Below are 13,266 nucleotides of genomic sequence, written 5' to 3' on the forward strand. Positions count from 1 at the left end.
ACGCACTAAAGCTTTAAGGGTTAAGGGTTATCTTAATTGTCTCACTAGGGTAAATTTGTTTTGCACACAGGGTTCACATGAAAACGGAACACAAAAAGACAACATCACTGATACGTCGACACAATATATCACAGAGCTAGATCAGGGAAATGGAAATTCATAACAAGTACACATGTACAAGAATGTAAATGTGCAAGGGAAGTTCCAGTATTGCCACCACAGTGCTATTTCCTATTAAGCATATCTTAAGAATCTCTCCCAATGGGTGCCCTGAAACGACGTCCTGGGGGCTAAAGCCTAAACTCCTTCAGGAGTGGATGGTCCTGGCAGTCCAATAGAGCACTAACCCTTCTGAGGACCTGCTTGTTATAAATGTCCAAGAGCGTCGCCTGGCTCCGCCCTGAAATCTTACTGGCCATTTTTTAAAGACTTCCAAGTCTATTTACATTGGACAGATTTAGATTTCCAAACCATGCAATAATACAAAAGGTTAAAACGGATTCAATGAAACATCTGTAATAGAGAGTCATCATATCGCTGCTACTAGGCGCCGCAAGAGCAGCGTCCTGTTTCAAACAGTAATCAACAACAATATCTTGACTTGGTTGATCGTTTAAGCAAAAAAAAAACAAAAAAAACATTTGATGCACCCATCTTCTCAAATGGAAAGATTTGTTGCTTTTCTCACTCTTCTGTCATTTTGAATGGAATATCTTTGGACTGTCGGTCAGACAAACACTCAACTATTACCTGATTCATTGGCAAATTAATAAAGAGAATAAACCATAGTGAAAATCATAATTTGTTGCAGCCCTACTTTGGAGCCTTGTACTGTAGGACACATCAGTGCAGATGTGTGTGGGGAGAATTACCTTGTGGTAAAATGTTCCATGGGGCTTTCCCTGTCAAGCATCAATAACTACTCTAGCTTGGGGGGAGATTTTAGAAAGGAAAGAGACAGATTGTTGAAGCAGAGGTGTTTTAAATTAAGCCAAATACGCAAAGAGCCCTTTGAATCACCCACCACTCTTAAACAGAGCTGTTCCCTTTGACTCCGCCTTAAAGGGAAGAACAGCAGAGCTAATACAATTCCTACATTCCTTATTCTCCAAATCTACACACCAATCTACCAAGACACTACCAAGTCTGAGTTACTTATCAGCCCAGCTTTAAAAAGGAGCAACGTTAGCCATTAGACACACAAACACGCAGGTATTTCTTCTCCATCTTTGTACTGGGTACTCAACCGGCTACTGTTTTTAAGCACTACACTTCCCAAAAGTCACATTTCAATGCACACCAAAACTAGACAATTTTCTCTCTATCTCTCTATCTCTCTCTCTCTCTCTCTCTCTCTCACACACACACACACACACACACACACACACACACACACACACACACACACACACACAGGAATGAGTAGCCTTTTAGTCCAGATTAGCATTGATCAGAGTTTGTCGCCGCAGCTCAAAATGACATCCGCATGCGCGCGCGCACACACACACACACACACACACACACAAGGCCTGTCGGGGTCGAGCAGCATATTAAAGTATTGGGTTGCAGCTACTACTAATCTGCAGAAGAAACGCTCCTTCATGTGCATACTTGTCCCTCTTTTCCTCACTCAATCCTCTCTTTCAGTCCTCCTCCTGTTCTCTTTTTTCCCTTACTTGTCCACTCTGACTCTCCTCTGTTTCCCCAACTTTTTTTTATCCTCATTCCTCTTCGTCTCTTGTTTCCCATAATTGTCCATCATCTTTTGCTCTCCGGTTTTCTCTTTCTTCCCACCAACTTCTGATTTTTGGCACTGCAGTCTCACATACTCACACATTTGTAACTTGTGCAGTCAAAACAGTCCTGTAAGAACTTTAAAAGTTTGAACTGGGACATAAAAGGCAAAATAATAAGAATAGTTTCTGGATCCACCAATTACGTTTGATGTATGATCCTTTAATTTCAATTGTCCATGGGTTAAATCATTTACAGTACCAAGCAGAGAGAGGCTGCGGTCGAATAGTCAAAGAAATGACATCCATCATTTTTTTCTAACCCCTTTTCCTAGACCTCATTTAAAAAAATGTCATGAGGTCAAGGAAAGACATGAAAGACCAGCTCTCATCATGGCTGCCACTAAGATACTTCGGGGTCATTTCACTCAGTCCTTCCTAAGTAAAGAAGACAAATTGACCGCAGCCATGGTCTTTACTAGATGAAAGACACTTGAGTTGCATTGTGGGAGGTGTAGGATCTAGCATTTTGGAGCTTGGCCCATGGGGACTAAAAGTCAGGTTATCCCAGCCTGTACTGCTTTGAACTTTTATAAATTAGTCTCTTTTGAGTCTCCCATTTTTATCAAAGTAATACTAAATTTCTGGAGTGCAATCAGTATTTTGGAGTGGAGGCATGTAGTAAGTGGAGAAGAACTGCCAAAAAGGATTTACTCACACCATCTTGGCATTCTCTTTATCTCTCTCCGTTTGTACATTTTCCCCTCTGTTTCTATAATGTATGCCTTCTTTTTTTTTTTTTTTTTAGCTTTTGGCCAGACAAAGTATGACGTGATGAAATCAGACTATTTCTGTCTGTTGGTTGTTCTTAACAGGGTGAAAGGAGAGTTCAGGGTTTATTTGCTGTTGGTGTTATTGCAGCTGGAAAGGTTTTAAAGACTTGTTGTGTTACAGACTGACCATAAGCCACCGACCTGTGTGCCCTGCTGTCGATGTCGCCGACATGCACATAAGGCTACGCTGGCAGTGAATTTAAACTCTGAAGTTTGTCACATCGAGGCTACAGGCTGCTATACTGAAAAGCAGCCCTCTTAAAGATGGCAGGAGTGTAGTCTCTTACAGTAAAAACGCCATGTGACAATTGCTAAACCCCTCGTAAAGGGCAAAGCTAAAAAAAAAAAAAAAAAACATAAATATGACTTTCATCCAGGTGGCAGAAAGCAGGGTCAGAAGCCTTTTCTCCATGTGGGAGCACATTGGGATTAACCCTGTGTTAGCTCAGAGGTTTATTGCTTTGAACAAGGTCATCACAAAGCATTTCAATATATGGCAAATAGTGACGGACTGGGATCAAGAAACGGCCCTGCATAAAATTTGCATGAAATAACTTAGCACAATTAACCAAAGACAAATTATTGTTATTATCAGTAGCGGCCCATAGAGGGCGGCCCTTCTGTCATTTGCCCAAATTCCAGATGGCCAGTTCGTCACTGATGGCAGTAGTAGTAGTGTTACATCAGGGTTTCATTCATGCATTTTTTTTTCTTCACAAATATATAAGACTGCTTAAGGATCAAACTTGGCGTTAATATTGTAATATTCTTTGTCCGTTTTATGAAGGCAAGATAATGTTGCAACTGATGGAGACAGAGCCATCAGACTAGAGTAAGAAGAACTCACATATCTATTATTTTCTGGATGGTTGAGTATGTACACTGTGGGAGTTAGAGTTAAGAGAAAACACGCAGGCAATTAAAGCTTACTTGACTTGGTTAAAGAGACTTATTTCTCTACTTTCAAGAAGTCTCTTGGATAAACGATAAAGCGTCTTCGAAGCACCTTTAACCAAGTCCGTTGCCCTTGATTTCAACCCTTTCTTGAACCTCCCAAGTAATGTTGTCAGAGGTCATGACGGTGCCCCACAGGCATGCGTGCCATGCGGTCCTGCTAGTGACCTTTTGCAGGATTTCTCTCTAGTCTCAGTCCTACAGTTTTAGAGTGCAATTCACTTATACACCGCTGTCGTAAATATTGACAGCTGTCCAGCTTGTTAGGATTACATGATCAATGTAAAAGCTAGCGAGTCGACAACTTTGCTAACACAGCCAAGTTTACTAGCTGACGTCAGCTATACAATTTCATTTCTGTATACATTATTTATTTAATTATTTGACAGGGACAATGCACAGCTCCTTAGCAGTACCAGAGTTAGCTATGAGCTCATTCTCATCTGTAGTCCCTGGGCTGGAAACAGAGAATAACATCTCAGTCTGTATTAAGCAGCAGTTAGCTGTTAGCGTTACTTCAGCAACAAGTAAAGCTTTCTGTCGATCAGAAAACTCCGTAAATAACCGAGAGCAGAGGCAGAGCATGCCGGAGGACATCAGAGGGAAAACAAGAAAACGCTTTCTGCATAAAATATGATCCAGTTTCACCAAAACCAGTGGCCGTGCCGTAAAGCATTGTACACACACACACACACACACACACACACACACACACACACACACACACACACACACACACACACACACACTATGGTCGGTTACAGACCATAGTGTCTCCCTATTAAGTAACATAAGTCAAAGTAGCATCAAAGATGATTTTGAAACCGTTTTATAAAAGTTGTATAAAAAATTGTTAAAAATTTTGCTTTAAATGAGAAGTGCTAAAATGAAAGAAATCCTTAAAAAAGAGGTGAATGTAATAAAAAGGGCGTGGCTTTAACTAGAGGTTGACTATTTGTATGCATTTCCGGACAGTACTGGTTGATATATAACTTTTGGAGTGAGATATCTGACTTACTATTAATATACTTATTTCTCCACAGAGGCCACAGCAGACTTTAAAGAAGATTTACTAAAACTTCTACTCCTTGGTTAGCCAAATTCTGCGTAGTGCTCACTGCAGCCAAGAGAGAAAGAATAATGACGTGGCGTCACAAAATCTCTCAAATCGAACAAACATGGCAGTCAGTATTTATTGGAATCCACTTGATTAAGGGACAGAAAAATTATCAAACAGTCAATGGCCAAATTAGCAAAAGATGTTGAAAGAGGAATGGCGCTCTGTAGATTATAGCAGGGATTATTGAGTAATTGTTGGCAGTAGTTATTGTTTGGGTTATTATTTTTCAAAGAAAAGAATAACTTCTTTTGTGCTTGTTCCTCTGTTTGTTCTTTAGATTCTTGCTGGTCCTGTTAAATACAGAATAAGTATGGACGTATAGAGATCCTTTCTCATGATTTAAACAAAGTTATCTTGTGATATCTTTTTTACATATCAATCTTAAAAAAGTGTGTGTGTGTGTGTGTGTGTGTCTGAAGGACAGACAGACGAGTCCTATGCGAGAATGACTGACTTTGGGAGAGAAATTGGATAAAGAAAAGAACTCCAGACTGAATAGAGTTGAGACATCCAAACATCTAACATGACAAGACATCAAACAGCAGAGTCACCAACTCATACAGCTCCCAGACTTCACAATAAAAACAGTCCAGCTCTTTTGCAGGGAGCTATTTAAGTGGTGCACGAATCAAATAACTCCAACACGCGGTAACAGGTTGCTGCTGTCTAACCAGCCAGTACTGATATGATATTGGCCATTAAAATTACTAACTGCCCCGCAAGAGAGATGCTGCCTGGCTGGCAGACAGGCATTGAACGTAAGAAAATGGAAAATGTACCAATAGCATCACATTTCGCAAAAAACAACAACCACAACAACTCAAACGGACTACAAACCAGCAAACTGATTTTCGTGTGCGTCACACCGTGCACTGCCCACATTCAGCACGAAAATCAGCTCGGCAGGCGGTGGTCCCTCGCCTGCATTCGTGCATGTGTGACCGTGCCCTGGGGTTATAATCTTGACATTGGTTTTTATTTAACGCATGCCGTTGTCATTAGCAAACTGCACCCACAAGCAACAAGCCGAAGCCCTTATTATCGGGGATTATCCCACAGTGTTAGTCGTCATTGACCTTTTATTTAAAGGGCAGAATAATGACTCCAAGCTGGAATCATCCAAACAAGGCAAGAAGTCAAAAAGTCGGTTCCAAATGTATCACACTTAAACCACCTGTAGAGCCCCAAGAGTATACCGTTTACATACACTGGAAATACTTCATGTGCTGTGGTGCTGCTGAGAATATGTTAGAATATTAATAATAAAGCTTATTACAGGCATGCTTTTAGGTCATAAATTGTGTCTAGTTTTTTGGGATATCAGGACCCGTTTTTCCTTTCTTCAGCAGAGGCCGTTTGTTCTTTATTAACAGCCTATTTATCACAGGCAAAATTAAGACTTTTTGTAGTACAGCGAGAGTTTCTGTTTTATCTCAATTTTATTGTGTCAGCTTGAGATTTTTTCACATCTTCACGGAAGTCTCCTCCAGGAAATAATTTCTCAAATTAATTTTCTCTACTTTAGTGTCTTAGCAATTCATCTCAAGCTGATTTCTAAGCCTTTCTAAATATAATAATATCCATCTACGTACAACGTGTTCTAAATACAGACCATATGCAAACAGGGAGTAAGAAAACACTGTAAATGGACTATAACTCTGCATGACGGCAGCATTCACCTTTTAAACATACAGCTGGTCAGAAGTCTCTCAGGATGCCATAGAAAGCTTCCACTGCTGTGTGGAACATAAATTATGCATGAAGCCTCGACAGCTGATTTCACTCTTTAGCCATCCAATAGTTTCCCATGTGAGCTTTTAAGCATTAAAGACAGCAGACATGTTGAACTTGTATAGTGAAAACATGCTGTTCTGGAGTCGCCCTGACAGAGGCCTGAAAGCTCACCATGGGTCTAAGCGTCTGAAAAAATCCCCCCACATCTTTTTGGTTTTTTTACTTTTCTTGTTCAACTACAGCCACATGGAGGGCTGAAAATCTGTTGGCAATTTTCTCTCTCCCTTTAAGTGCATGTGGGTGTGGGTGTGGGTAATTTTCTGCTTTCAGGACTCGGGGAACGTGAGGCATAGACAGGCATGACACGCCTAGCTAGACGAGCTAGAACGGCCGGGTCCTCTCTGTACTACACTGTATTGGATTCCCCTTAGAGTATATAGGGTAAACATGAGGGGGCATGCTTGCATTCACACTGACACACACACACACACACACACACACACACACCCACACACACACGTCAAACCCCAGTGCGATCATGTCCAATTTGCAGGTTGGGTTGAGTGTTCAATGCAGGAGGCTGCTGCCAAGAATAACACCACAGTAAGAGCTGGATGACCATTAAAAACACTAGTGAAATTAATCATATTCAGGATTTTTGGGGCATTTCAGCAAATTAATCAGGGAGATTTATAATACAGGGGGTTCCAGTGCCTTGCTTAAGGGACTTTAGACTAGTAACAGGTGATTAAACCTGACCTTTTGCCTAACAAAGTGAATGGACGCAAAGAATGAAGAGGGATGAAGTGACAAATGGTAAACCATAGAGTTAAAAATGAAAGAATGAAAAAAGAGAGGCAGGATGTTAGAAAAGAAGAAAAGACATAAGTGAAAATATATTAAAAAGGGGCGACTTAAGCTTGATTTACAAAGTGAGAAAGACATAAACAAGGCGTAACAGTCGGCACAGAAAGCACTAACTATGAGAGAATTACTTATTAGAGTGTGTGAGAGTGAGAAAATTCATTTCTCTGGCCTGGCTGGCTGTGTCTACATCTGGGCAAGATGAAACCGAGCAAGGAGGAAATAAAACAGAGACAGGACAGAGAGAAGATGTGTGTCGTCGGGCAGAGAAGTGGGAAAGTTTATAGTTATTAATTACTGGAGTGATGGAAAGAGGAAGATACAGTGTCCTGTCTAACTTCAAACCAAACTGAACCATAACCATGTTTAGAGTACAATATGGTACATTGTAAAATACCACCTTCTACACTAAAGTAACCGAGAGTGGTGTTTACAGACACTGTTATCCCACGTTGCAATGCATAACAAAAAGGGAGGAGCTCCTCAAAGCTGCTGCAAGAAAGCAAAAAAAAAAGTGGGGTTGCATGAGGTACTTATTCAAAGTAAGTGTATTATGAATCTGAACTAACTAACTAACGAAAGTTGCTGGCCAATCAAGCCCAGCAACTCCCATCTTCTGCGAGGTAAAATTACCGTTACATTATGTCTCCTCTAACAACATAGAAATTATAGATTTCAATATGATTTCACCCCGAGCTACGACGTTGCCAAGTAAACACCGGAGGAAATACTGTACAAATTACACATGCATAAGCATATTATTTTTACTTACTGTTAATATTTACTTTTTGTTTTTACCTAATATGGTCAGTTGTTTCTTATCCAAATCAAAAGGTCTGAAGTTGTCTGAGGGGGATGTTTTATTACGGAACGTTTAAAACAAACAGTACAACCATTTCAACAACCATTTCAGTCTGCTCACACACACACACATACACACTCACAAGCAGTATTGGCTATTTAACCATCACAGCAATGAAAAAAAACGAACAATTAAAGGTTAATAATTCACTTCACTTACACAAAAGTTAAATAAAGCCCCATACAAGTGGACAAACAAATCTGTAGTCAACATTTCTCAACCCCATTTGATTTTCACTGAAAAGTCCAATGTTACTGTTGATATGTTTTTTTGGTAACCAGCATGTTTTCACACTTTTTAGGTGACAGAGAACATCATCTCTAAACAAACCTTCATAGGTGAGTAGCTCTCTCTCTCACACACACACACACACACACACACAAAACACACACACACACATATATATATATATATATATATACGCACACACACACACACACACACACACACACACACACACACACACACACACACACATACATACATACATACATACATACACACACACACACACACACACACACACACACATATATATATTAAATTTTAGCACACATACACACACACACCAATATCTGACATTCTTCCATTTCTTCTCTCCCTCAGAGGCGAGAACCATGCCTCGCTCGTTCAACAACTCAGGGTCAAAGTTCATGACCTCGGTGACCCAGAGGCCATCTGCTCACTTGACCCTCAGAGACACCAGCTCTCAAGGTGAGGTTCGGCTGGGATTACTTTGGGTCAAATGGTTAAGGAAGAGTTAAAAGGAAAGGAAACTGAAATTACATTTGAGCAGGGGTGAGACTTAAAAGGTACACTGGTAAACCAAAAAATGGCCGAAATGTGAAAATTTGTTTTAAAAATAACAAGGAAAGAGAAAATCAGACTCAAACCAATGATGCATGAAAGCATACTTTTGAGTGTGGATAGGAGGAGGAGCTGGTGCTAATTTAAACACAAAATGTTCTTTAAATTGTCTTATCTTTCGGTCTATGCACGTTCCCTTTAACATAAACTCAGGATCTTTTGGGTCACTGCACGGTATCCCTTTATCTTCCCCTGGGGAACAGGCTGATTAAATATACCTTATAATTAATAATTAATTGGGTAAATACCTTAAATTGTTAATATAAGGGCAGAATGAGGATCATAAGAATATAGGACTTGAACAATCTGTGTTAAGGATCAAATTCAGTCATTTTAAAGTTGCTTATCCTTTGACATTTGACATTGCACCTTAATCTCAGATATGAAGTGTTTATTTATGGCCGTAACTAAAATATACTACATATTTACAGTACATACTGAACACTGTGTTCGTCGGTAGTACAACAGTATGAAACGGTTTCAATTTATTTTGCAGTATGATAGGCCAGATTTAGCCAGTTTCTGTTTTTTGAAAGCAGAAGTAATGACCGGTTGTTGTGACTGTTCCAGCGCTTTGAATTGTGGGAAAACGTAGGTGAGGTCAGATGCATACCGGAGATTGTTTCCGAATCAGTACAATCCGGGTATTTGGCATACTGTAGATTTTGCTTTTGTTTGCATACAGCATGCTACACTTTGGCTAAATTAGTATGTATTGCTAGAATAGTATGCAGTTTCGAATACAGCCTCAGTTTACTTGTGTTTGACCAACTCTTCTAATAAATGTCTCTCCCTGCATGCCAAGAATAGCTTTCATGAACTGGCTGAATCAGTGAGGTATATCAGTGCATTCAGCAGTAAAACAGATATTTATTTATAAGTACAGCGTCACAGATAGGAATAATGGAGCGCATGCGTGTTGTAAAATGTGGAATTTGAAAAGTGGGAATGTGTTTTTCATGTGTGTGTGTGTTATCCAGACCTCTGTATCGTTTCATCTGAAACTGGCGTGCGAACTGAAGGGTGTTAACAATCTGGCAAAGGCCGACTGATGTTATTTCCATTGAGTTGACAAAGGGCAAGGATGGTGTTGTGTACGTGTGTGTGTGTGTGTGTGTGTGTGTGTGTGTGTGTGAATGTTCACACATTCTGCCTGGATTTCTCATAAGGAAGTACAACAGCACGAGACTAAAGGGGTTGACGTTTGATGTTTTTTCTAAGGAAACATTATCTTACAAATGTGAAGGAAACAGTGTGTTAGCCACACCAGAGCATAAACACACACGCATTAACACATGCGCACACACATAATAAATACGAGTTCCCGCAATGAACACTTCTCTGCAGGATTTACGTTCTGTAGGTGTTTCTGTGTTGAATGTGCAATCTGCCAATCCTGCACAATATGTAAACATGCACATGAATGATGAAGGCATAAAGTAGGGAGACAGAAAATGATACACGCAAGCACAGGAAAAGATGCTCGTTGAATACAGAAGGAAAGCCCAAGACCTGCTGGCTCAGAATCAGCCGGCATCTTTCCCTCTTCTCTTTTACTAATTTGTTTCTCCCCACTCTCTCCTCCTCCTCACCAACAGGGTTCTCTCCCTACCCGATCCCCACGCCAGGTCTCCACCAGTCCTGTCGCCATGTGGTCCGCACGTGGGCCAATCAGAGCTTCGGAGCTCACCTGCACAACATGACCCTGTCCAATGGGAAACTCCGAGTGCCTCAGGATGGGCGGTACTACCTGTACTCACAGGTGAGCGTACTGTACTTTCAGTGCTATTTAACCTGAAGTCCCTGCAGTATTTGGTTTTGTTTGTTTGATTTGGTGCAAACTTGTTTCGCTTTTCACACAGGAATTTTGACAATAAAACAAACCACAAATCATATTGTTTTACTATTACCATTTTAGCCTACAAATTGAGTTAAATTTTTTAACATGACTGCTGAAACGATGGTAGTTATTGTGATGCATTTGCACCTTGACATGACTGCATCTAAGGGAAAGGTGGACCTACGGCAGAACTGGAAGAGAAATACTGCTCAAATGCATTTTAAAAGTATTCGTTTTATCCCACCAAAGACACGTGCATTAGTGGATGCTCTACTCTCAAGTAATTAGCCTTTAGTCTATACATTGTTGGAAAATAAGGACAAATTCCAAAGAAAGTTCTCAGAGATCAAGGTGTCCATTTATAAAAGTTATAAACGCAAAGGTATTCAGTTTATAATAGTTCTCTCAGATAGAGAAAAGCTATGCATCCTCATATTGGTAATCTTCACATTTAAAAACTTTTTTTTTTAAGAGTTTTAGATGAATCAATGTTTTGAATTTTCGAGCAACTAAATTAATCAGGTCTAAGGATTGATCCAAAGTGCCTCTCACTGTCTAAGATTCCTACCTTAATGGTATAAATGGAACAATCCTAATATTAAGCTTTATCTTCATCATCTTTCCCACTCTGCCCTCTCCTGCCCCCAGGTGTATTTTCGTTATCCGTCCCCAGCAGCCAGTGACGGAGACCAGCGCAGCGTCAGCCACCAGCTGGTGCAGTGCGTCTACAAGAAAACCTCCTACCCCAGCCCCATACAGGTATATTATCCCTTTCCACTGGAAATAATTAGCTCATGTTGATGGATTCACACTGGTAAATATCTTTCCTACCTTCATTTTCACCTCAGCTCCTGAAGGGGGTGGGGACAAAGTGCTGGGCTCCAGACGCCGAGTACGCCCTGCACTCCGTCTACCAGGGAGGACTGTTTGAGCTGAGGGCCGGCGACGAGCTCTTCGTCTCCGTCTCGTCCCCGACCATGGTCAACGCGGACGACTCCTCCAGCTACTTTGGCGCCTTCCGCCTGGACCTCTGAGAGGAAAGGATGGAGGAAGAAAGAAAAGAACAGATGAATAAATGGGTGGGCTGGAGACAATGAGTTAGGGGCCATCTGAATATCCGTTGATTGAAAGAAAAAAATTGTCATTTAGGCAGAGCTGTAGGATGTTGGCCTGGATCTTGGATCCTCAAAGTTTGCTTGGATGGATACACTGAAGGATGGAAGGATTGGGGTTTCAAGGCTTCGCCTGAGTGAAAGGGAAAAGAAAGTTTTCCTTACTCTCCGTTAAGCACAAACTTAACCGCCGAGAGCAAGATGTACAAAGACACACGTGCAATCAAGCGAAAAATAAATGTGAGGATATCGATTTTCTGTTGATTCTTGGGAATAGCAAATTGCCTTTTGGATGTCAAAAAACGAAGTTAACCACAGAAAAACATTTAAAACCTTCCTGTCAGATGAGACTTACCCATGGAATTAGGCCACCCTGCACCCACAAATACCACATGAATCTCAGTATATTTCGAACGACAGTAGCCTTTTTGTGGGAAGCAATGGGACCCCTTGGATTTGGATTCAAGACCGAAGAATGTAGACGATAAAAACTCAAATCCTTTGCATCCGAGATGTGAGGAAGGACTGTGGAATGGTAGCAGAAGAAAGTCAAATGATCAAACCAAAGCAAAAGAAATTTGTGGAATAAACTTTTCTTTTTCTTTTTAAGCGTGCCATGAGAGTACTGTACATATGAATGGCTGAGAATGAGATTTAGACATTGAACCGTGGTGATTTAAAAAAATTATTCATATGTATTTTACCTTGACTGGACTTAAAACCACTTGGAGTTTGCTGAGGACTATTTACAACACTAGATCTGTGGATTTTATGCAAAGACATTTTTAGGATGATAAGGATTGTTTCTTTGTACTGGATACAGTAATAAGACTGTGAGACTGTGAGCAACATATAGTGCCTTTTGCGAGGAGGAATGAAAACAGAGAGGAAGAGGCAGAAATCTTGTAAAAGGCCAATAAGAATGAGCTCATGCAGAAGAAGATAAAAGGAAAGAGAGAAAGAGGCTGGTATGCAACCCAACCAGTCTGTGTTGTTGATGACTCCCTCGCAATCTCTTTTTCCTTTCTTGTAAAGAATTTTAAATATCTTGTCTACCCTGTGAAGCTGCATTCAGTTTTATTTTAAGCATTAGTGAATCCACCAACCACAGACACACATGCCAACAGGCTAGTCGCACAAACACAAAACACAGAGGCATGGTTTAGGTGCTTTTCAGATCAAGAGAAAAGAGGTTTAGCAATTGTAACAAAGACTCACTGATTTGTTATTTAAACTCCTAGATCTGTCTGAAACTATTTTTACTTTTGCACCAAATTTAGCCCAGTCTTAACCAAGACACCTTTAGTCCTGCAAATCAAAAAAACTGTTGCTTTGGAGTGTCATCAC

At 40.5% G+C, this 13,266-nt stretch overlaps 1 protein-coding gene across 1 annotated transcript in view; it reads left to right on the top strand.

Annotated features, from left to right (window-relative positions):
- The window catches only part of tnfsf10l (TNF superfamily member 10, like), a 64,723-nt gene extending 51,740 nt beyond the window's left edge, over positions 1-12,983 (top strand). Inside the window, exons 3-7 of the mRNA XM_039822734.1 lie at positions 8,402-8,438; positions 8,707-8,814; positions 10,566-10,729; positions 11,456-11,566; positions 11,656-12,983. Coding sequence (XP_039678668.1) covers positions 8,402-8,438; positions 8,707-8,814; positions 10,566-10,729; positions 11,456-11,566; positions 11,656-11,841 — 606 coding nt within the window. The 3' untranslated portion in view covers positions 11,842-12,983. The remainder of the gene's footprint in view (positions 1-8,401; positions 8,439-8,706; positions 8,815-10,565; positions 10,730-11,455; positions 11,567-11,655) is intronic.
- The last annotated feature ends 283 nt before the right edge of the window (positions 12,984-13,266 follow it).

Source organism: Perca fluviatilis, chromosome 14, assembly GCF_010015445.1.
Source record: "Perca fluviatilis chromosome 14, GENO_Pfluv_1.0, whole genome shotgun sequence".
Classification (NCBI taxonomy): Eukaryota; Metazoa; Chordata; class Actinopteri; order Perciformes; family Percidae; genus Perca; species Perca fluviatilis.